The sequence below is a fragment of the Euleptes europaea genome, unplaced genomic scaffold (genome assembly GCF_029931775.1).
Source record: "Euleptes europaea isolate rEulEur1 unplaced genomic scaffold, rEulEur1.hap1 H_1, whole genome shotgun sequence".
Taxonomy (NCBI): domain Eukaryota; kingdom Metazoa; phylum Chordata; class Lepidosauria; order Squamata; family Sphaerodactylidae; genus Euleptes; species Euleptes europaea.
Genome location: NW_026612049.1, coordinates 4,890,832 through 4,914,556, shown reverse-complemented (window position 1 = coordinate 4,914,556; position 23,725 = coordinate 4,890,832). Strand labels below are relative to the sequence as shown.

The following is a 23,725-nucleotide window of genomic DNA, read 5'->3' as shown; positions in this document are numbered from 1 at the left end:
GAACAAGCCTACAGTTTCAGAGATAGAATGCACCCAAAGCTGGAGACTCATCTATAGGAGTGTGATGATACAAATATTTTTGGTCTGAATATTTAAAGAGCTACTGGGTTGAAGATTTTCCATTAGCATCAGCTATATTGTATTTAAACAGCATGTTGGGGTGCTAGAAAAAAAAATTAAGACTCCCTAAGCCTAAATCAGAATATTAGAACATGAAAGGCCCACACTCAAACTATGGTGCTTTTATCTGTCTGGTAATGGAAATTATACTGAGGCAGCCAACCTGACATTATTTTAAACAACTTTTGTTAAACTGAAAACAGAATACAGAATTTAGCTTATGTTACAATAATAAATCCAATCTCTGGCTAGCTAATCTTTATCTATTATTATTAACAATAACAATAATTATTGTTCTGTCTCAGTGGTTTTTCAGATTTTCTACCTTTGAAAGCCCTTTCAATATACACATCTGCCATGGAAGCTCAGTGTGGTATACCAGATTCTGGGATGAATTTGAACTCACACACTCAAAGTCAAGCCAGGACTGAACAGGCCTGTTAAGATTTGAAGGCATAAACCTCATTAACAACAAATGAGTTGGTTATCCTGGGTCTTGAGTGTACTGCTTCAGGCTTCATAACCAAACATTCTTTCATACACAATTTTCCCTACGCACAGTAAACAGGGGAGAGAGGGTTAGTTGTATTTTGTATCTTTTAAAATAGAATTTCTAAACCACCTTCAGCTATGGAAAAAGGCAGCAGTATAAATAAAGATGATAGAAAACAGAATTCTAAGCCCAACCTTCTCCCTGACATGCTACTTTCCTAGGTCTTTTGTGGGGGGGTGTTCTGCTACATAGCTGGGAGGGAAAGCAGCATGGCATAGCCAGATCTCGACAGAACTCGGAAGCTAAGCAGGGTCAGCCCTGGTTAATATTTGGATAGGAGACCACCAAGGAATACCAGGTTGCAATCCAGAGGAAGGAAATGGCAAACCACCTCACTTTTCCTCTCTGGCCCCCTCCTTAGAGAGGATAGAGGACCTGCCCGTATGGCCCCCTGTCTCCTTAAGGGAGGCTGAATCCTTGATTGACCAACTCAGAGCAGAAAAAGGCCCAGGTGCTGATTTTATTCCACCCCAACTTCTGAAGAATAACAAAGACTGGAGGATTTTTTTCCTGGCCTCATTTTTCACCTATATAGATAGGACTGGACATATGCCAAAGGACTGGGACAGGGCGATTGTGGTGCCATTTTTTAAGGAAGGAAAGAGGGACAACCCGACTTCCGGTGGTGCTGCTGGGGAGAGCACTCCATTTCCCCAGGCTGTCCTGGGAGAAATCCAAGTTTGCGTTATTTCTGGGGTACATAGATACCCCAATCCGACCCTTGCAAGTGGGTTGGAAAGCAGGAACTCCCTGCAGCCCGCAAACGCGGTTTGACCTCCTAGGTACTCTGAGGGGGCTTTTTAAGCCCCTCGGAGTCCTGGACGCCGGTCCTGCGAGGGCACTAGGGAAGGACATCGCCAAAACGCAACTTAGGCATCAAGCTCCACCCTCCACCACCTTAATACCAACATAAGGACTACATAAAGAAAAGAACCTCACCTCTTGACACCCAAGTGAGTACAAAAGAACTCTTCGTCTACTTACTGGAAACTTGAACAGACGGGGGGCTGATAAGAATATTTCTGGGACCCCCATTCCTCCTTAATCCGAACTGAAAAAGTTTGATCTGAGTTAGCCATCGGGATTAGCGACAGGAGCCTTATCAATCCGATCAGCCTAAACCATAATAAAGAGTCGGAAGGATACCTTTTGATTGACAAGAACTATCACCAATGGGTCCAAGGGAAGGGGAGGGTGATTTTTCTTCCTGATTTTCCGGCGAAGAATATCCTGCCACGTTTGCAGTAAGGGAGCGCCTGGAACGGAAGACCCTCTATAACAACCTATCTATCATCGGAACTAAAATAACAGGAAGTAGTTGTAGGACCGATTACGCGTCGAACTCGAGTTACTTGGAAATCATTCCTGAAGGAACAACCATCGAGAAGAGGCGGTAGAAGGTCCACGGCACTAGCAACTTCCTGTATACTTCCTGATCAGCCCGACCTAGAGCGACCGAAAAAAACTCACTGGTATTTCAAAACTTTAAAACGCAATTCTAGAGCCAATTTCGACTCTTTTCAACCCGAAAAAATTATAAGGCTGATGTTTGAATTATTATCTTTTAATTAGAACTTTAAAGGCCCTGTCTGTGGACATGTATTTTACCAGCTTCTTTTGGCTTAATACATAGCCCTGCTCCTATGAAATCAAAGGGAATTTTACAGAATTCAAACATGGAAAAAAAAATACAGGACATGCTTGCTAAACATTCTGAGGCGACAATTAAACAATTAAAACAGATTTCAACACAGATGGCTCAACTGATTTCAATGATGACGACTCTTGACCAATCATCACAGGTAGGCAATCAGAAGTTGGATCTGGTTATAGAAGACATAAAAGTCTTGAAAATTCAAACGATGACCACAAATACAGACATACAAGCAATGGACTCTTCTGCCCAAAAAGTCATGGAAGAATACAAGGATACAAAGAAGAAGACAGAAGTTCAAGAAAGCAACCAGCCGGCGATAAAGAGATCAGACATACAAGAAATAGACTTTTCATTTAAAAAAGTCATGGAACGACGTGTGGATATAAGGAAGAAGAGAGCAGGGCAAGGAATACAGATTGAAGCCACGATGGAGATGAAGCCCAGAAAGAGTTATTTTTGGATACGTATCCTGTCTGAGGAAATGAGAGAGAACAAAGAAATCCTGTTCCCATACCTGACTGGCCTATTTCAGTTACAGAAGGAAGTATTAGACCATGGTTAAAGGATTGATTTAAACATGATTGCTGGATCCAAAGGCTTTGATAGTGTGGACGGGTGGCATGGCTATTAATGATGTAGTGGAATTAAGATTAAGACATCATTTTGGGAATAAAGGGCTAGAAATTCTTGAGAAAAAAGACTGGATTGTTAAAATGTTTGAAGTGGCAGAAATGGCAAAACTCACAGCTATTCTAAATGAAGAAAATGACGTTCGGTTTCTGGGGGAATGGGAGGCGTGGATGCATTATTGTGAATATGAGTTAAAATTGGGAAGAATGGAAGAATATTTTCTAATCTGATCCAGAGGATTATTTTTGGTTTTTTTTATAATGAATAAGCATAATTATATTTACTAACAGATTATGGTTTTTTTTATACAGGATATTGATAGTTTATTAAGATTAGATTGACTACGACGAGATGAACTTTTTATTAAGAGGAAGATAGAGGTGAAGGGGAAGTCAAAATTTTCCATTTCTTTTTTTTTTCTTTTTTTTCTTTATTATATGTTATGGAACTATAACAACTTTAGGTTAGAATTGAAATTTTATATTGTCATAGATGTTGTTTAATGCAATGGAAAATTTTTAGTATAAAATCCAATAAAATCTATATAAAAAAAAAAAAAAGAAAGAGGGACAACCCGGCCAACTATAGGCCTATTAGTCTCCTCAGCATTATTAGTAAATTGTATGCCAAGCACCTTCATGACAAATTTACCAACTGGCTAGATCAGGAGGACATAATTGTCGATGAACAAGCAGGCTTTAGGGAGGGCAGGTCTACTTTAGACCACTGCCTGATTTTACAATATTTAATTGAAAAATATTCTTCCAAGGTTCCAACAGCTTTGTATGCAGCCTTTATAGACCTTAAAGCAGCATTTGACTCTATTTCTAGAAACAGACTCTGGGAAAAGTTAGAACGTTCTTCTATAGATCAAAGGCTTCTATACTGGATCCGTACTCTGTATATGTTAACACCACCCTTCAGGTCAGATGCAGCATACAAAGGCATCTTTCAAGAGTAGTAAACACCTACAAAGGAGTGAAGCAGCGTTGCATTCTGGCTCTTAAGCTATTTAATTACTACATCAACAATTTAGTTAGCAACTTAAAAGATCCTGCTTTAAGCCCTCTAAAGCTAACCCATCGCGATATCTCTGTCTGACTCTATGGTGATGACACAGTCCTGCTTTCCAGGACCCCAGTGGGCCTTAAAAGAGCCATACAGAGGCTATCACAATATTGTTCTGTTGAACAACTAGACATTAATTTCTCAAAGACAAAAGTTATGGCCTTTGGCAAGCACACTAAAATACGAACATGGAGCACTGATGGCCACAAAATAGACCAGGTACTCAAGTTGAAATACTTAGGAGTAGTCTTACAAGCCTCTGGTTCTAGAAAAGCTCACAGCGATTACCCAGCAGAGAAAGGGCAAAAATCTGACTTAAACAACATTAAATTTTTAAGAACTAAGGGAGGGCATTACTTCCCAGCTGCTCTTAAGCTTTACCAAGCGAAAACACTGGCACAACTGACATAAGGGACCTTACTTGGGCCACCTTCATCTACTTTTGTCCCACTGGAGCAGATTCAATCTAAATTCTTGAGAGCAGCCCTCCATTTACCTCGTTGCATATCAAATGCTACAGCTAGACTGGAGGCAGGACTGGTGAGGGTGGAGGCAAGGGTTTGTGCTGCTTCCATTATTCTTTGGCTTAAATTAAATCTTATCTCTCAAGGACTGCTACCCCTGCTTTTACAGGATAAGTTCCAGTCAACATGGCTAAAGACCATTAATAAAATGGCCTGGTAGGCCTTTCTCCACCTACCTTGTTAGCCATGGGCGTAGACCAAGCATCAAGTTTCTTGAAGCAAAGGGTGGAAGATATTGAACACCATTCACACCTTGGAAAATCACAATTTTTCCTAGTACCTGATAAATCTAGATACTTTGCCTCACCTGCGGCTTATTTTTATCATCTTGAGTCTATTAATTATAGGAAGGCCTTTACCCTTGCCAGATGCCAGGTTCTACCATTGGCTGTTTTAGAAGGGAAATATGAGAAGATCCCTAGATCAGAGAGGTTATATCCATGTGGAACAGGGGACATTGAAACCATCGAACATGCCCATTCTACCACAAAGTTAGATCAAAGCTTATTTCCCCGCTACTTGGTAAATTCCCTGAAGAGTCAGTTGTGCTTTCGGCAAAGAAGCTCCTATTAGGAGAAGACCCTCAGCTTACGCTCCAAACTGCCAAGTTCTGTGCTGTTGCTATTCAAATACGCAGAACTTTATTAGAAAATGATTGTTAGAATATTTTACAATTTTATCAATTTCAAGATGATAATTTCCCCAGGGGTTGCTTTTATTGATCTTACACCTTTATATGTATGGGCAGTCTGCAATTCTGCGGTGCAAAACTATTGTGTCTGGAAATTTTGATGTATTGGCACGTGGTTGGTCAATCGACCGTATTAATAAATTTGAATTTGAAACCACCTCTCTTAGTCTCTTGCCTTGAAAACCCCATAAGTGGTTGCCATAAGTTGGCTGTGACTTGATGGCACTTTACACACACACACATACGTCCTCACATATGATCTGAAGTGGCATATTCAAGATAACAGGTTTACCACCTCTTTTGCTGTTTGTGAGGATCAGTTTAGACTAAAGAACTCACTAAAGAATGCAACTAACACTCTCTTATAACTGTATATCACAGAAGAAAGCTTGGTTAAAAATGAAAAGCTCTCTTTCAATAAATGTAGCCAACATTATCAATATTCTTCTTGAGGAATATGTGACAAGTTTAAAAAAAGACCCTCGGGGTTCTTTAGAATACAGTCTGAAACCCACTGCCCTAAACCATTGTTTGGTCAGTTTACACATATCATGTCAGCCAATGTATTTTATCTATGTTAAAGAACCACAGGTAATTGCAGATCCCTGGAACATGCATCCACACATATATAAGACATATTAGTTTCATCTGTGCAATTTTTTGTGCACACGTGTAAGTAGCTGAGTATTAACTTCCTTTTTTACTCTGCCTGGTGAAGATTTAAATGTCAACTGAAAATCCAGATATTGCCTGTGACAACAGAAATGGGTCCAGTAAAAATCAACAGACTTACTTTTCTTTAAATTTTGTATTCAGCAGGACAACAACTTTCTATAGTTAATGCATTTTTGACATTTACTCTCTGAAATAGGCCTTGTACTTACTCTGCCCATTTCTCGTAGCTTGGTAAGCATGACTACGATGGTTGAATTGTGTTCCCAAAGCATCCTCCAGAAATCTTCTGTTGTTTCTGCCAAAGGTCCCTGTGTAGCTATATAGGCTTTTTGTTGTCTATATTTAAAGTAAGAGGACAGACATTTACCAATCAAAGAATGACTAAGGCTTTCTTCTTGCATGGGAACATACTGCTGTGACATCATTCTAAGAAATGTACAGCTGTAAATTATTTATTGTAAGCACATTAAAACATATTAAATATGGTTTAATCAAGCCATAGCATTGTTTTATTTTTAGAAATTTGTGGGGGAAATGCCCCATTAAAATGTAATTTATGGCTTTATCTTATTTAAATTTTAATGCAACTCTAATAGCTCAATTTCGTGTGTCGTAAAAAACACTTAGGAAACACTTAGGAGTGCAGCTCCATTTTGCATCCAAGGCTGACTGTCATACAGTCTATTGAGTTTATGACTTATAGCTCCAAAGTACTTCTTTATTAACTCTTTCAGTAGCATAATGATGTCAGAAAAAGTGAGGAGATATGTAGAGTCATAACTCAAAAGGTAGGAATGGGCTGGTTTGGTTCATTTTCTGAAATCTGCCAAAAAAATGGCCATACTTTTTCTTCTATAAGTAGTGATTGCCAAATCTATTCATTGTACATGAAGCCCATGTCACACATTCAATAGATGCATAGTAACTTAAATAAGCAGTCACTGTTGGTAATTGTGGTACATTCACGGGCAATCTGCTTTCTAATGCGCTGCCAGAACTCCAGAACTAAAGCAATTTGTGAGTTTTTAATAGGATAATCAAGCTGTTGTAACTTCCCATTTTCAGGAGGAGATGCAATGATAATAATAATAAAAAATTTCCATATAAATGCAGCTTTAGGTAAAGGCCCCTTTTGACATGTTTTTATCAGCACAGACACTCCTCCAGCATCTGGTCCTCCCACATCTATCTGGTAATGTTTGATGATCCATGCTAGGATTTCTGAAAACTGCAGCAACACAGATACAGCAAGGAGCTATGGTTTGGACTCCTTCCTCCATGGCTCTCTAACACTACAATGGCAACCACAATGTTAAAATGAGGGTCCTAAGCACATGCCTGTAAGAAGAAATATAAAGCGCAATGTGTACATTGGTCCGTAAATGCTTAACATTAACTTGTAAAGCACAAGCAATTGGATACCTGTATCCATCGATAAAACTGGCATTGACATAATCAGAACCTTCAACCCCTCGGATAGGCTGCAAACATATCCTTGTGGATTCATATGGCATAATATTAACAAGGCGATTTTTAAATTTATTACATGGAAGATTGGCACTGATGAATCTTGACGTGTGAGCTTTAGAGCTGGCTAGCCGCTGCAAAAAACAAAGAAAAGGTATTTAGGGAAGTTTGAAAACATCGTTTCATGGGCTGATGTGACTACTTATAAAGATGACTACCTGCCATTTGTAACTGCTAGCTACATGCTAAAATATAAGATTAGAACCTGTCTCTTATTGCAATGTTAACTGTTCCAACTGTAAATTAAAAGGAAATTTTAAATACAACATACATCGTCTGTTAGAACAGCTATTATTTAGAACCTAGATTTGAGTCCATTAGCACCTTAGAGACCAATAAGATTTTGGGGGTATGAGCTTTCGAGAGTCAAGTTCCCTTCATCAGATACAAAAAGCTTTGACTCTTGAAAGCTCATACCCTGAAAATCTTGTTGGTCTCTAGGTGCTACTGGACTCAGATCTACCTGTTCTACTGCACACCAACACAGCTACTCTCTGAAACCATTTAGAACCTGTCAATGATCTTCCACAGGGAAATTTACAAAAGCACAGGCCATCCTAGTTCAGCTGCACAACTATTTAAAATCCACCCCACACTTTTTCCTACATAGGAATGAAACAATGAAGGATTTATAGCCACCAGACTGAGAGGAATCCCCATATGAAGTACCTTAAATTCCAGTTCCATTCCTGTGACATTCTCTCCCACTTCAATCTGTGTCAACTTCTGAATATATGCATACAGGTTTCGGGCTGGCACTTCGGTATTTCCACATGTCACTGCTTCAAGCAGTGCATCATGAATGAAGATGTATTGGTCCTCTGTTTGAACCATGTAATTCCTCTGGGCTCTCATTAGAGTTACGTGGCCATAAATATCTACAGTCTTTTCATGCTTTATTCTCTCTAGCATGGCATCTATTACAATGAAACAGCCGGTCCTGCCAACTCCAGCACTAAAACAATAAAAAAGACCAATACAAGTTGAGTATAAAGGATAGGAATGTTTTAGATCATCGAGTCATTGTTTTTACATACAGCCATGACATTTAATTTGAACAAATTTTACAGCAATTAATAGTTGTCCTGCTCTTTTAAACACTCTGGTCATATTTATGGGACTGTTTTGCACACAGGACTACAACTTATGGTCTCTTTCTCATATTTCATCTGATGGGTAGGAACTGTTTCCCTGAGGTGAGATGATTAGATGGGAAAGACCCATGCAACTGGGCTCACCCACAGTTCTGTTATTGTGGTGGTATAAGATCAGAGTATAGGAAAACAGCTTTAAGTTCACTGATCTCTGCTATTCTGATGTTCTACATGGGGTCACACACTGGCTACCTTATGCTCAGGTTTCCTATTAAAATATCACATGGATATATTTTATGTGAATGATGGAAATTTTTGCAACATGTAGAAAGATCTGGGAAGGTGGTGTCACTCATGATCTACTCAATGTGACAGAAAAGTTTCTACTTAAGAAACTGGTATAGAATTATGAGATGTGAGAAGGAACTTTGGAAGTCCTGGGTTCAAATGAACATAAGAACATAAGAAAAGCCATACTGGATCAGACCAAGACTCATCAAGTCCAGCAGTCTGTTCACACAGTGGCCAAACAGGTGCCTCTAGGAAGTCCACGAACAAAACAGCTGCAGCAGCACCATCCTGCCTGTGTTCCACCACACCCAAAATAATAGGCATGCTCCTCTAATACTAGAGAGAATAGGCATGCATCATGACTAGTATCCATTTTTACTAGTAGCCATGAATACCCCTCTCCTCCATGAACATGTCTACTCCCCTCTTCAAGCCTTCCAAGTTGGCAGCCATCACTACATCCTGCGGCAAGGAGTTCCACAATTTAACTATGAAAACTGAAGATCAGAAGATTTGAAATTATACTCCAAGTAACAGGCTTTTTTAATGGACATTTCACAGAATTAAGTTTTAAATGCTGACTTTTGAGATCCCAAGTTTTTTTAAAAAAATTATTAAAAATTACAAATATACAATATTAATAAACTTTGTTTATTCAAAGAGATCCCAAGTTCTTATTTACTATCCAGATTCACCAGATTTTGTGCTGTAATGCTTTAAGCAGTCTGCAGAGGCAGTGTACAATTTTTCTTTAAAAAAATAGTCAATAAATAATAAACCACCCTGGCAAGCTCTAAGGCCATATGTTGGCTTCTGATAGAGCTCTTGTATACAGCAATTTCAGACCAAGAGGCCTTGCTGTGAACTGGCTCTGAATCCCACAAATATATATTGGTCATATCCACAGTCCTGATGATAAACCAAAAGCAGAAGGAAAATAACTGTTAATATTGTTCCTCAACACTTGCACAAGACTTTATTCAAGAATTAGCAATGCTTTCATCAGTAGCTTCTACAATAGTTCTTGTCTTTTGCTTGCTCAAGCAGCTGTACAAGTGGAAGAACATCTTTGAATATAGTTTCATTTCTCTTGCGTTTTCAAGGGCAAGGTGTAAAACAGTCCCTCCTTAACATGCCTTCTTTATTATGTGGTCTCATCACAATCTGCCAAGAATGGCATCACTTATAGCTCCTGGATTATTTTAAAAAATTAAGTCTTAACAGAGCAATCCTAAGAGGGGGAAAGGAGTTTGGAGTTGGCATGACCCCTGCGCTGGCATAAGTATCACTTGTGCTGTCCACATGGGCACATCCCAGCACAGGGCCACTTATGCTGGCACTGGGAAGCAGTGTGGCTGCACCACGCATGGGCACTGGCATAGCCATGGCACCAGTGTTCCTCCAGTGAATGGGCTTGTGCTGGCACCAAAGGCAGCATTCCCAGGGGCGGGGCTGACTTTAGTCAACTCCCTAAGCCCTTTTGCCCCAGGAACACTTCTTTTTGCTGGCGCAGACTTATCCCAGCATAAATGGTGTCATAGCCCCATGGAACTGCATAGAGCAGTTTCACGGGGCTTGGGGGAATTTCCCTGATCGGCTTGCTTGCTGTACAGCAGCAAACTGATAAAGAGGCAGCATGGTGGTGCCAGAACTACCCCCCTTAGGATTGCTCTGCCTGTTCTTGCTCAATTGTTAGACCTACATTTTTACCAGAATCACTGAGTTCTCCTTAGCCACCTTTTCCTCATTGAGTTCATTATGGAATGAATGACTTAAGTGGAAGAGTCAGAATTCTTAAAAAAAATGCAAATCTCTTTCATCTGGCAGAGCAGAACATGGGGCATGGTGATAACGAATGAACTGTATTATGCTTCCTCCCATCATTTTTACACTATCAGCCAAAACCATGGCACGAGCAACACAGCTGATAAGCTATCTCCCGATTATGCAAACTTTCACTTGTCCTGTCTGCCAAGCACTAAGGAGGAGTGTCTGATGTCTGTGAAAGAAACAAACTCAGACCAGTGCAGTTTATTGCCTTTATATTCTGAAAATTCAGAAGTAAAGAAAAAAGATGGTTGCAATCCTAAAATAGAAAAAGAAATGGCTGATCTGATCTTCAGTACCCATCAACATTGCATTATGTATATGTGCAGTCAGATGAACCTAAAGTAAATTACAATCATTTACTTAACAATTTGGATTTTTAATTCTTGCTCTATTTATGAAGGCATAAAACAACATTTAGAACAAGTAAGCACACACAAAAAATCTCTCATCTCTCCCTCTGTCTCAGATTTGCAGCCTGCAAACCATGAGTGCCTTGTAGTTCAAAGAGGAACTGGGTGAAATCAGCCTCCCTCCTATTTCACCAGCAGAGCTTTAGCTGGCACAAGAGGCTCTGCTATCAGAGGGAGTTGACTACCCTTCCTTCTGGCAGCCCCCCTCCATGCCAGTTAACTTTTCATGCATGGGGGGCTCTCCTACCCACAACAGTGCCTTTTTAGGCATACAGGGGGACCACAGTGGGAAGGGGAAGATTCATTTAGGTGAACATTTTGTGCTCATGATACATAGGATTTAACCCATAACATATTTAATGATAGACAACAGATAACTCCGATTAGACAACCAACAGCTTCTTGCTCATCTCTGACTACAAAGAAATATCTATAAAATACTATTCCAAAACAACAATAACAAACAATAATTTGTTTGGGGAGTAGGCCCATATTGACCTAAAGAGTAGGAAGTATGACAAAAAAAATATCCCCCCCCCTCTCTCTCTCTCTCTCTCGATGAAATTGAATGTGGAGTCTTCACAGTTCCATAACACCTTTCATTCTGTCTGGTGAAAAGTTCTGTGCACCTCAGAAGCTTGCATGCCTCTATGCCACCACTTGTACATTTTATATCACTTTTGGAAGCTAATAAGGATTAGGAATTGTCAGCTTTATGAAGGGCCTTGTCAACTTTACGGAGGGAGGTAATATCAAATTGGAGACAATGTGTGATACATCCCCTTGCTGTTTGGAGAGAAGATCTTAGTTCTCAGGGCGAAGCTGAAAGGTCATGAAGACTGAGCCAAAAATGTAGCTTGCATTTTGTATCAATTTCCATTAGCTCACAATACGGAAGCAAAATTGCTACTGAACTTTATCAGCTGAGGAGAAAAAAACACCCTCTTATTTCAGTTAGCAATAAAGATGGCAATGTTTACAAGCCAAAAGACTATGCAAGCCATTACACAAGCATGCCTAGTAGGAAATTGTTATTGCCTCAATGTTATCATTCATCCAGCTGAAACATTTGTTTTCAATATAAAAAAACACAACTGAGTCAGTCCTGTGAGCTGAAATATGCTTAATGTCCCATGATGTGATACAGCTATAGTATGCAGAAAAGGCACATTAAGAGGCATTCGGGAGCCATTTCATACTAAAGTCATTGTGTGGATGAGCTTGAAGGTTGGCTTTTCTGATTAATTTGTCGCTGTAATAATGCCGACCCTTAACTGATACTTCACTGATCTGGCAAGGGAAGTCGTTTGTAATTACTAGATTTCACAGGTCATTTATTTGGAACAGCAAAAATAGTAAAATGTGGGTCAAAAATCGTTTAGGATATTTCTGACATATATCAGGGGATAATTTGATTGAATATTGCAATTTTGGATATATTGAGTCTTGCATTTATGTGGTGTAAGTACACAAAGCAACTGTGATAAAAGAAAACCAAAAAGGAGAGCAGGATTTCACAAAAAGGTTTATATGGCTAATTAGGTTTCATGCCTAGTGGACCTCATAACAATTTTGATACAGATAATATTGGCTAGGTTCTGTTGCATTAGAGACTTTAAATCCCTACAATATAGTTGGGCTTAAACTGTTACCTATGAAAATTTGAGGGTGAATGTTTCCTAATCGTTCTTAATGCAGCTGCTACTTTTCCTGATCTGCACCAATTTTTGAGGACAAAAAGAACGTTCCAAGCAACCAGAGATCACGTATGCAATGAAATTATATCACAAATCTGGTTGCATGACATCTTTAAGTCAGAACAGCTGAAGTTAGGAACTATTGTGCTTAAGTTTTCCAATTATATCATGTCACCTAACAGATTTGGCTATGTGGGTTTGTAAGAAATCAAGATCACAGTGAGGGCAATTCTTCCTGCCCATACTCTATATGGGTGGACATTTTCTCCACATTTTGCAGTGCTTCTCCAACAATCAATGAAACATGAGTGAAGTTTTTTCCTCTTTTTTATTTAATTTTATGGTATAATAATAATGTTGCTATAAAATTGAGGGGTGATCTTGAAAACAGCAATGATATAAGCTTATAGTACACTGTTTATGATCTCCCCAAAGAGCACTCAGCAGCCCTTCATTGTTTTCACTCTATTTCTATCAAGCAGGTCTATTAAGAAACTGTTATTGCCTCAATGTTATAATTCATACACTTCCAACATTTGTTTCCAATGTTGAAACACAACTGAATCAGTCCTGCAAGCTTAATGCTTAATGTCCCATGATGTAATACAGTACAATATGCAGAAAAGGCAAATTAAGAGGGGTTCATGGGCCAATGTTTACTGAAGTCATTGTGTGGATGAGCTTGAAGGTTGTCTTTTCTGATTAATGTATACAGCCAGCCAGTGTGGTATTAATGAATAGAACACCAGTCTGGGAGACCTGGAGTCAAACTTATGTTCAGCCACAAAGCAATTCCCAGTTCTCAGCCTACTATATTGAACAAGATTGTTATGAAGATAAATAGGACAGCCTCCTGAGCTCCTAGAAGAGCTAAAGTGATAAATAAATGCTAAAGTGATAAATAAATAGTGGTGTCATTTGGATTAGGAGTTGGAGCTGGAGGGTACACTGCCATATTACCACTGATGGCTATGTTGTGCATTGGTTGCTGGCCCTGGCAGTGGTAGTTTTTCAGGCACCTTATTACCTGATGCTGTGAAATCTTTTATCAGCTCAGTGCATCATGTAGGTTGATGGTTAAGGAAAGTTACCCTGGTGCTGGCTCAGTGGATTTCTTTTTCATTCACATAAATAAAATCAATGAGCTTAAATGCTTTAGCTTTCTGTTAATCTGTGTCTGTTGTATAACAGCAATGATTCAGATCTGTACTACACTACTCAGAAAGATGCTTGAGCTTTACCGAACGGGCAGTATGACATGAAAGTAAAGTAGCTGCAGATAATAAAATGCATTATCGTTTGTTGTAATTGGCAGAAGTGGATTGGATTTGTATTGTGAAACCTCCCATCCACTACTTTTGCAATAAGTATATCTTCAATGGAAAGCCAGCATTAGGGGATACCTGAAGAAACAAAAATTTCCAAGCATATATATATATATATACACATTCAGATAATATGGAAAAATCTGATAATGTATTTTGGATTGGGTTAACTTGACTTCAAACCTCTCTCAATAAAAAGTAAATGATCACAACTCCCAGCTGTTCTTTAGAATATAAATGAAACAGCACAAACATTTTTAATGGGATATAGCCAATTCCTAAGGAATTGATCTTTTTAATTGTAGAATGTGAGCAAATCCAATTTTCTATACAATCATCCTTTCAATAATCTATGCAGAGCACAACAGCATGAGGACTGGGTCCTAACTATTTTTCCACTGGCAAAAGAAAAAGAACACCCTTTCTAGAGAGAGTCCTTTTTTTTACCACTGAAAAGGCTATGCTGGAGAGCAAAGCCATTCAGAACAGGGTAGGATGGAAATCAGTTGTGATCAAATGGAAAAGTTATTAGGATCCAACTAGGAATGCCAACTCTTGGGAAATTCCTGGAGATTTGAAGACAGTGCCTAGGGATACCAGAATTTGGGGAGGGGAGGGAGTTCAGTGGGGATGTGATACCATGCAGCCCAGCCTTCAAAGTTGCCACTTTTCCCATGGGAATTGATCTATGTAATCTGGAGTTCAGTTGTAACTCTGGCAGAACTCCAGGTCCCACCTGGAAGATGGCAACCCTAGATCCAACCGCTATTCTGTTCTTTATACCAATAAAAAAAATAAAGGAATCAGAGGACAGCAACCAGTCAACAGAGGACAAAAAATTCAAATCACATGAAAGTTTGAGGGATCTGGAAAAAATACCAAAAACGTTGAGTTGCTGCAGAGGTCACATGCTACTTTGGAGATGGCAATTAATAAAATTTACTATTGTCAATAAGAATGAATAAACGAAGGCTGGGTGACCTTGGGCTAGTCACAGCTCTTAGAGCTCTCTCAGCCCTATCTACCTCACAGGGTGTCTGTTGTGGGGAGAGGAAGGGGATATTGTAAGCCGGTTTGATTCTTCCTTAAGTGATAAAGAAATTTGGCATATAAAAATCAACTCTTCTTCTTCTTAGTGTAATATTTCAGTGGTATTTTAATCTGAGTCTGTCATTCAGATTTCAAATCCTTGCTCAACCACTGGCCTTGCAGAAATTACTAGTGTCATGATGCAGCTGAAGTCAAACACTTCTTTAAAAAGGAGAGATTTAATCAACTTACCATTTAATCAACTTCCCCCACCATTTTAATCAACTTCCCCCATCATTTATGGGATAGCTACAACTTTAGAGGATGGTGATGGGAAACATATCTAAACCAATAACAATAGAAGGAGTAAGTGAAAAGTAAAACACTCCCTCATTAGGAATTATTGTGGTTTTTCACTAAGAGATAATTAGATAGTTGTAAAACCAAGGGATAAATTATTTTTTAGCTGTAAAACTTGGTGTCCTTCAACCTGTCTCCAATTTCAATCTAATATACTCAAGAGAGCTGTGGATAAAGGGGTACGGACTATGTATGCTGCCCTTAGCTCCTTGGGGGAAAGATAAAAATGTAATAAATGATTTTTTTTCTTACTTCTTGAGGATTACCACAACCTTTTTACTCCCAAAAGCAGTGGGACTTATATAAGAAACCAAGCCAAACCATTGGTCTATCTAACTCAACATGTATTTCTTCATTTTATATTCCAGTTTGCAAATATATAAACTGATGACTGGAGCAGATACACACTACTGTCTACTCTCTGAGTTGCTCCTAGTGCTGCTATCTTGTGCGTTAGCATGTGGCTTTTATGTTTCATGAGGGACATGCCCTATATTGAGTCAGATCATTGGTCCATCTAGCTCAGTAATTATTGCACAGTACACATTTTAACCTATAAACTGGTTGACAGGCACCAGTCAGCAGAGGTCTTTTTCCTGTTTTGCTACTGACATCTTTTAATTTAAAAACCATAGAGTTTTTGCCTAAATACCAGAGTGTCTCCCATGTTGTCGGTGACATGATGATGCCACTTTAGGAAGTGACGTCAACATGCTGACGACATCAAGGCCTAGGCCTTGATCTGTGCCTGGTAAGATCTCTCAAACACCCCGCCCCCCGCCGGTTCCCAGGGGTAACTGGCAACTCTACTGAGAACTTATGCTGAACATATTGTTCTATTTCTGATATATGGTCTCCACCAACATGCAATTTTGTCCTTGCAGAAACATAAGACACCAGGTGCTAAAATGACCAAATTACATGTGAAAGATAGTTTCAGCAGCATTGGGAGTGCTGCTACAATGAATTACATCAGTTGCAGCTGTAATATAATCAGATTCTAAATGTCAAGAAATACCACAATTCAAGATTTGGTTGGAAAGAACAACTGGGGAGGAAAAAATCAAGTTAATGATTATTATTCTTTTTTAAAAAGGAGAAAATATTCCAGAAATTGAACACTGATTGGATAGCCTCCATACAAAGAAACAGGACTATTTTTATAACTAAATATTCATTTTGGAGGGCCTGTAAAAAGGAAGGCTTTCATGGTGATTACTTTAGATCAAAATCCAGGCTGGTTCAAGTGCAGACAAAGAGGTTAAGCAGCCAAAATTGATGAAATGCATTCTGGTGCTCTCCGTGTCTCTGGCTATTTGAGAATTCACTCTAGGTACAGCTGGGAAATCTCATAGATACCCTTGTCCAGATCTCAGCTATTAGAATTATAAAAATATTTTCACATTCCCTGCAGATGGTTAGATTCTTTTCTTTGCTCATAATTTTAATTCAGAATTCATTACAGACAGCTGTTGGCTCTGATAGAGACTAATTGCTCTTTTACTAGATTCAGCTGTGAGCAGCCAGGCTTCCTTTCCCTTACAGAGTACCGTATATATAAACACTGGCAGGAAAAAATTAACTAAATACATGTGGATAAAATGAGTCATTGAGAATGCTGATCAAATAATATATCAAACTACAACGAAAGTCAAAGAAAATGATAGGACTTGCAGGGCATGATAAATATCTGAATATACAGATCAGTGCTAACTTACACTGATGGTAAGTTAAAGAGCAGTATTCCTATTTCATTAAAATACACACAGGACTGCATTGTAGTAAGTGGTCATTTCAGCCAAGTGAATGATTATCAATTCACCAGGAAAATATTCAGCAGAAAGTATATATAGCAAGGCAGGTTTCCATGTGAGAATGAAGAGAATCAGCAAAAATAATGTTGGCAAATCATTTAAACATTTTTTTCTGATTATTGCAGGATATTTCTCTAAGGAAAAGCAGTCTGTAAGAGTTTTCAAAATTTTGAGTGTGTGGGCAAAAATAATACAATTTGCAGAGATGTGGAAAGTGTCAGAGTAACAAGCTGCCCATAATAATCTGACAGTTTCTAAAAATTAGAATTAGAGCTATTTCTTTTAAAGAAGAGACAGATTAGAAGGAGAAAGTTGTTTATGGTGCTAGTAACCTATTCAGTGTTCATTCTTTCATTTGTATTTAAAGTCATGGCTTTCGTTCATTCAAATTGGTTCTTCTACATATTTGTTTAAAATTATGTTTTAAAGTATATGCCGAAGATATTTGATACATGTAAAAATACAACATGCTAAAGAAGCCAATGCATATCTCCAAGCCTTGCTGGCTGGTCTGTTTGCCTTTTATTTCCCTCCTTTTCTACCCTTGCCAGACCAGCTCCTTCTGTGTCCCTTTCTCTTGACCTGTTAGGGTCCTCCATCTCCTCCTCAGCCAGGCCCCCCCAGGGAGCCTCTAGACTGAGCTTGCCAGGTTTTAGTAAGTTAGCTTATGAAAAGCATTTGTAATACTATTAATGAGCAAGACAAATTACTTTTCTGAAATAGGTTTCATCTGCACAGATCTCACAATCAAGGAAACTTGAATGACCTTTGAGAATAGTAATTAGGCAAATTAAATCTTTGTTGAATAGCTTACAACTATTCGTATAACATATACTCAGCAATTCACACTGTCTAATGAGGAACAAATGGCTAGTGTTATGCTATGAACAGACTGAAACCCTCTGAATTGATATATCCAGTCCATCAGTAATGAATTATCCCAGAAGTATTGGTACGTAGCAAATTTCTTCACTTCGTACTTGTATTAGTTGTGGTAGTGAAGGTGACATTTTCAAACTGATTCTAAATAGGTTGATGTTAGAAGGGTGCCAGTGATTTTAATGGGACTTGTAAGTTAGTAAAGATGTTTAGAATCATATCCTGTCCTGTACACTGCGATTTAATGTTAGGACCTTTAAAGATAATTCCACATGTTCATATCAGCATCATGTCTAGCACTTGCTAATAGGTTACAGTATAATAAAATAAAAGGAAGACAAAAGCTCTGGAACTAAGGGAACCCTGGAAAGGAAGACAATGTGTAATAGAAGATGAATAGGTTATTTCACTTTTCCAGATTAAAACAAAAACAAAACACAAATTTTGAAACATTTGAAAGTGCCAAACTTGAATCTGACAATTATCTGCTCATTTATGCAACCCATCCAGTTAGGCAATTTCTAACACAAACACACAGGGTGCTACCTAAAGGCTTAATGTCTAAAGGGCATTCCACATGTCAAGAGAAAGAATGGGAGAAATAGAGAGTAGAAAAGCATATCAAAACAAGCATATCAAAATGAAGTCTGCAATTCAAAAAGAAAAAAGTGTGAGGAAGGCTGCAAAAAAAGTCTTCAAAAATGCCACTTCAACAAAGATGTAGCAGAATTACTACTGGAAGAGAACTGTAACAATAAGGAATGATAAGAGAGAGAATGTGAGAGTGAGGTGTGGATTAACTGGGAGACACAAAGAAGGAGAAAACAGCCAAAAAAGAAAAAAAAAGATAAGGAGGAAATGAATGAAGCGATTTTATATGAGACGGAAATTTACATTTAATATTGAGGATGAGTAGAAACAAATGGAACACAGAAAACAAAACACTGAAATGGTCAAAGCAATCACAGCAAAAAAAAATATGATGCCTAGCAGTATTTATACAGAAACAACAGAGTGGAGATGAGATAAAGACAGGCCCTCAGAAAGACCATTATAGTAATCAAAACAACAAAAAAGATAAGAGAATGAACAAGTATTACAGGAGCCCCATGAGAAAGGAAGAAGCATATCTCAGAAACATTAAGATGAAAACAGCAAGTTTAGCATGAGTGGGGCTATGAGAAGAGAAGGATAACATCGAATTAGCTGATGAGGAGTCTGAGAATAACAGTGAACAAGAGCATCGCTAATATTAAAAGAAAAGAAGGAAGAGACAGAAGGAAGGGGCCGGGGAAGAAGATTAAGAATTCAGTTTTACTGAGGCAATACTAGCAATCCAAAATCCAACAGCAGAGGTGAACAGAAGCAATAGGTTGCAGAAGCAAACAGATAAAGTACAAAATAGTTGGCATGAGTTAAGATCACATGGCAGGGGACAGTTTGGATCACTTACTGTAGCCACTCAAATCATTCCCTCCCAGATTTTATTAGCTATCATGCCAGTTCCTTCCCACCCTTTCTCTTAACTCGGTTGGTTCAAGATTCCTGGCTCCCAGGAGCATATTCAGTCCTAATCAGACATAATTTGAGTTCTCTTCTTTCTTTTATTTAATTTACATTTTCTATATACCTGGTGAGTCCCCCCCGCAAGTATGAAGAAGTCATTATCTTTTACTGTGGGTGAGCTTGTTGTGATGGTTTCACAATGATAAAAGAGCCAGACTCTTTGCTATTAAAAAGAACAAGATAGGGGGCTGAGAAGGATAATGGGAGGGGGAACAATTTAGAACTCCCATTGAAAATACCATTCTGTATTCTGTAAGATCTTAGGGGCTTCAGATAGCCTCCCTTTCCCCCCTTGGAATCTCAACTTCTCTCAGTATTCTATTTATTAAAACATTTGTACCCAGTCTTTTCTCCCTAAACATCACCTCAATGAAGCTTACAAAGTCAGCAACATTTCCATGACTCCCTCCTACAGCCAATCCTCATTAGGCCATTTTTGTTTTTATGTTTTTACTTTTCTTCTGAGTTAATTTACAAAGGTATACCCTATTTACTAGTTTTTTTTCCATGTGGGCTGTCCTAAATTCTCATACAAGCTACAGTTATGTGTGTAAAGGTATAACCTTTTAAAAGAACAATTGTTTTTCATTAAGGGTCACTCTTTTGAGTAAATATTGTGTTTTCTTTTTTGCATTCACATGGAGTCTCAAAAATGTTGAAACTTCTACTTTGTCTGTTGGTGACCTAGCTTCTCTGTTTCCATTATCATAACAGGGTCCAGCAACTATTGCAAATAGTTACATATCTGATGAGCATGTATATGTTGTTGAATAAGAGCATATAGAGGAAGACTGTAATGAGTGAAAGTAGAAACCTCCAATACAGAACCAGAGAAAGAGCTGGATTTGAATAGTCTGGAATCAAGCGAATACAGATTTTTGAAAGCAAAAGGCAGATTTCATGCCCAAAAAAAGAAAAAAGAAAGAAAGCTAGTTAAAAACAAAAAAAGAGAAAAAGATCCAAAAGTTGTGTTTATTTATTTAAAACATTTTATGCCACCTTTCCATCAGATCAGGTCCCCAAGGTGGTGAACATAAAAACATTACCACATTTGAATAATTAAAAACAACTTTTCAAGTTATAAAATAATTCAGTAAAAACTAGGGTTGCCAACCTCCAAGTACTAGATGGAGATCTCCTGCTATTACAACTGATATCCAGCGGATAGAGATCAGTTCACATGAAGAAAATGGCCACTTTGGCAATTGGACTCTATGGCATTGAAATCCCTCCCCTCCCCAAACCACACCCTCCTCTGGCTCCACCCCAAAAACCTCCCACCGGTGATGAAGAGGGACCTGGCAACCCTAGTAAAAACAGATGAACACCACCAGAACCAGGGAGGCAGGCCAAGAACCATTATTGGGGTATGCCAAACAAAACAAAAAAGCCTTCACCCTTATTTCCTTTCCTTTTATCCCTTAGAAGCTCCTTGATCAATTGATCTTGAGCAGCATATATCTAGTGTTGGAGGGATATAAGGACTGAAACAAATCTTGCCACTGACAATGTAGCCTTGGGGTCCCTATCACTTAGTAAAAAAGGCATTATGTCAGTCACAGAGGCATTGGATTTGTATATTAAAAGGGGGGAAATATAGTGCGATCGAAGTTCCTCGTAAAAGCGGCAATCCAAAAGGGCATGGGCTAATGAGTCAATAGAGCCAGAAGAGCAAGGACAGATCCTGTCTGAGTATGGTATATTCAGAATTCTGCCCTGCATTACCATAGAAGGGTTAGCATTCAATCTAGCCAAGCAAAAAGCTCTACAGAGACGAGAAGTTGTTAGATAATATGTATAGGCAGGCAGACCACATGGAGGGGGTATTCCGAAGAACTGGGATGAACAGATACGACGAGCACGAAACTCCTAAAAAGCCAACATCTTAACATTCACATTTTACAACTAAGTGGACTCACCTAGAGTGTACAGTTTACAAATTTTTGAGATGTGAGTAGTAAGCTTTAGTTCATGTCTGTCCTCCTCAATGTGCATAGACTCTAATATGCGTCATGAGGCCAGATTTGTAGGCCCTGTTTATACACTTCTGTTACAAAGACAGATCATGTGTGTGTGCGTGTATGTGTGTATACATACACACAAACATGTATAAGCTCTACATCTAGGGTTGCCAGGTCCCTCTTCACCACTGGCGGGACGTTTTTATGGCAGAGCCTGAGGAAGGTGGGGTTTGGGGAGGGGAGGGTCTTCTATGCCATAGAGTCCAATTGCCAAAGCGGCCCTTTTCTCCAGGTAAACTGATCTCTATCCACTGGAGATCAGTTGTAATAGCAGGAGATCTTCAGCTAGTATCTGGAGGCTGGCAACCCTATCTACATCACAGCTATGCTTCTTGCTTACATTTCAAATATTGACTCCAAACAGCCTTTCTCTGGCTGCTTGGCCGACAGCATGAACAAACTACTTCTGTACTATGTAAAAGGGAAGCATGGAATTGAAGTTTAAGAAGATGCCTACCTGGGGCGGGGAATTTTTAGTCAAATCAACTCTTCTTCAGTTGGAGCTGGCCTTACACTTATAGCTCCTTGACAGTAAGGAGAATGGACAAGTGATGCTGTTGTTAAGAGTTTCCAAATGAGGAAAGGAATATGCAGAATAAAAAACAGAGGGCCACTAAGACAGCAGATCTTGGAGGAGGTAAATCAGTTTTCAAATGCAATTACGGCATGCTACCAACACACTTGTCAGGAGTCTTCAGCTGAGACAAAATGGATGGAGATTTCCAGAGCAGAGCCAAGAAATGCCAGTTGTGTCTCATCTGAGCATGGGACATTTGGCCACTACCTTCTCATTCTCCTTTTCCATAGAAGCTCCACTGATAGGGAATAAACTCCCCCTGGAGATCCGTAGGGCTTATAAGTAGGGTTGCCAAACTCCAAGTGCGGCTTGCAGATCTCCCAATATTCCAAATGCTCTCCAGAATACAGAGATCAGTTCCCAAGGAGAAAATGGCTGCGTGGGAGGGTAGACTCTATGGCATTATATTCTCCTAAGGTCCCTCCCCTCCCCAGGCATCACCCCTCAAATCTCCAGGTGTTTCCTACCCAGAGCTGACAACCTTACTCATAAGATCTTTCTGTTTCAGAAGGCATTTCTTGTGAAACATTTATGTAGCTCTATGTGCTTGTGTCTTTGAGCTGATGCCTGTTTGTATCTGTTGATCTGACAGAGTTTACATAATGCTTTTTAAAGGATACATTAATTGCCTTGGGCTCTAAATGTTTTTAAACAAATACATATAAGAAATATACTTCAGTAAAATAGCAGAATATGTACTTTAATTCTGTTAATTGTGAAGTATATAATTACTGTTAAATGACAGATAGGAAAATGATATTGACATAAGATAAAATGATGCTTTGGGAAACAGGTATGTACAGAGCTAATCTGGATTCCACCTTCCCTTCCCAGTAAACCTATGATTATGGGTTTATAATACACTTCAGCATGAGAATGAGGCATTCCAGCATATCGTGAGGGAGGTTCTTTAAATTTACAAAATGAATTTTTCAAAATTATCTACTTCTCTTCTTTTGTTGTTCCTGTGTTGAGTATTAGCAATGTATATGAAAACTTCATTAAGTTAAATTACTCCTAAAGGCTTACCCAATGGCACTCAGGTATGGAAAACATGGGATAAGGGACTACGTTTTCTCATTAAGATTCTGGGTAATATTACTGAAGCAACTGCTAAGAGTTCTGTGAAGCTTGGAAACAAAGCAAAAAAATGCTTGTTGATGCCTGCTGGTGCTATTTTGCTGTGATCTGATTAGCACCTGTTTGCCAGAACTAATCCTACTTCAAAGCAACCATGCACTTTCCCTACTATCATTAGACCACGTCATATGCTGTCTATTGCAGATCCCTCGAATTTAAGCCTGTGTTTGAAACAATCAGTACTCATTAAAAGGATATTTAATTTTGCAAATTAAACCACATCAGCATGGAAACAGAAGTTTGACAG

The 23,725-nt window shown here is 38.8% G+C and overlaps 1 protein-coding gene across 12 annotated transcripts in view; it reads right to left on the bottom strand.

Moving 5' to 3' along the window:
* LOC130492902 (receptor-type tyrosine-protein phosphatase delta) overlaps nucleotides 1-23,725 on the bottom strand; it is a 618,706-nt gene that overhangs the window by 24,370 nt on the left and 570,611 nt on the right. For all 12 annotated transcript variants that reach the window (XM_056866670.1, XM_056866671.1, XM_056866673.1 and 9 more), the window contains 3 exons: nucleotides 8,115-8,400; nucleotides 7,341-7,519; nucleotides 6,128-6,254 (listed from right to left, as the gene is read on the bottom strand). In XM_056866670.1, coding sequence (XP_056722648.1) covers nucleotides 6,128-6,254; nucleotides 7,341-7,519; nucleotides 8,115-8,400 — 592 coding nt within the window. The remainder of the gene's footprint in view (nucleotides 1-6,127; nucleotides 6,255-7,340; nucleotides 7,520-8,114; nucleotides 8,401-23,725) is intronic.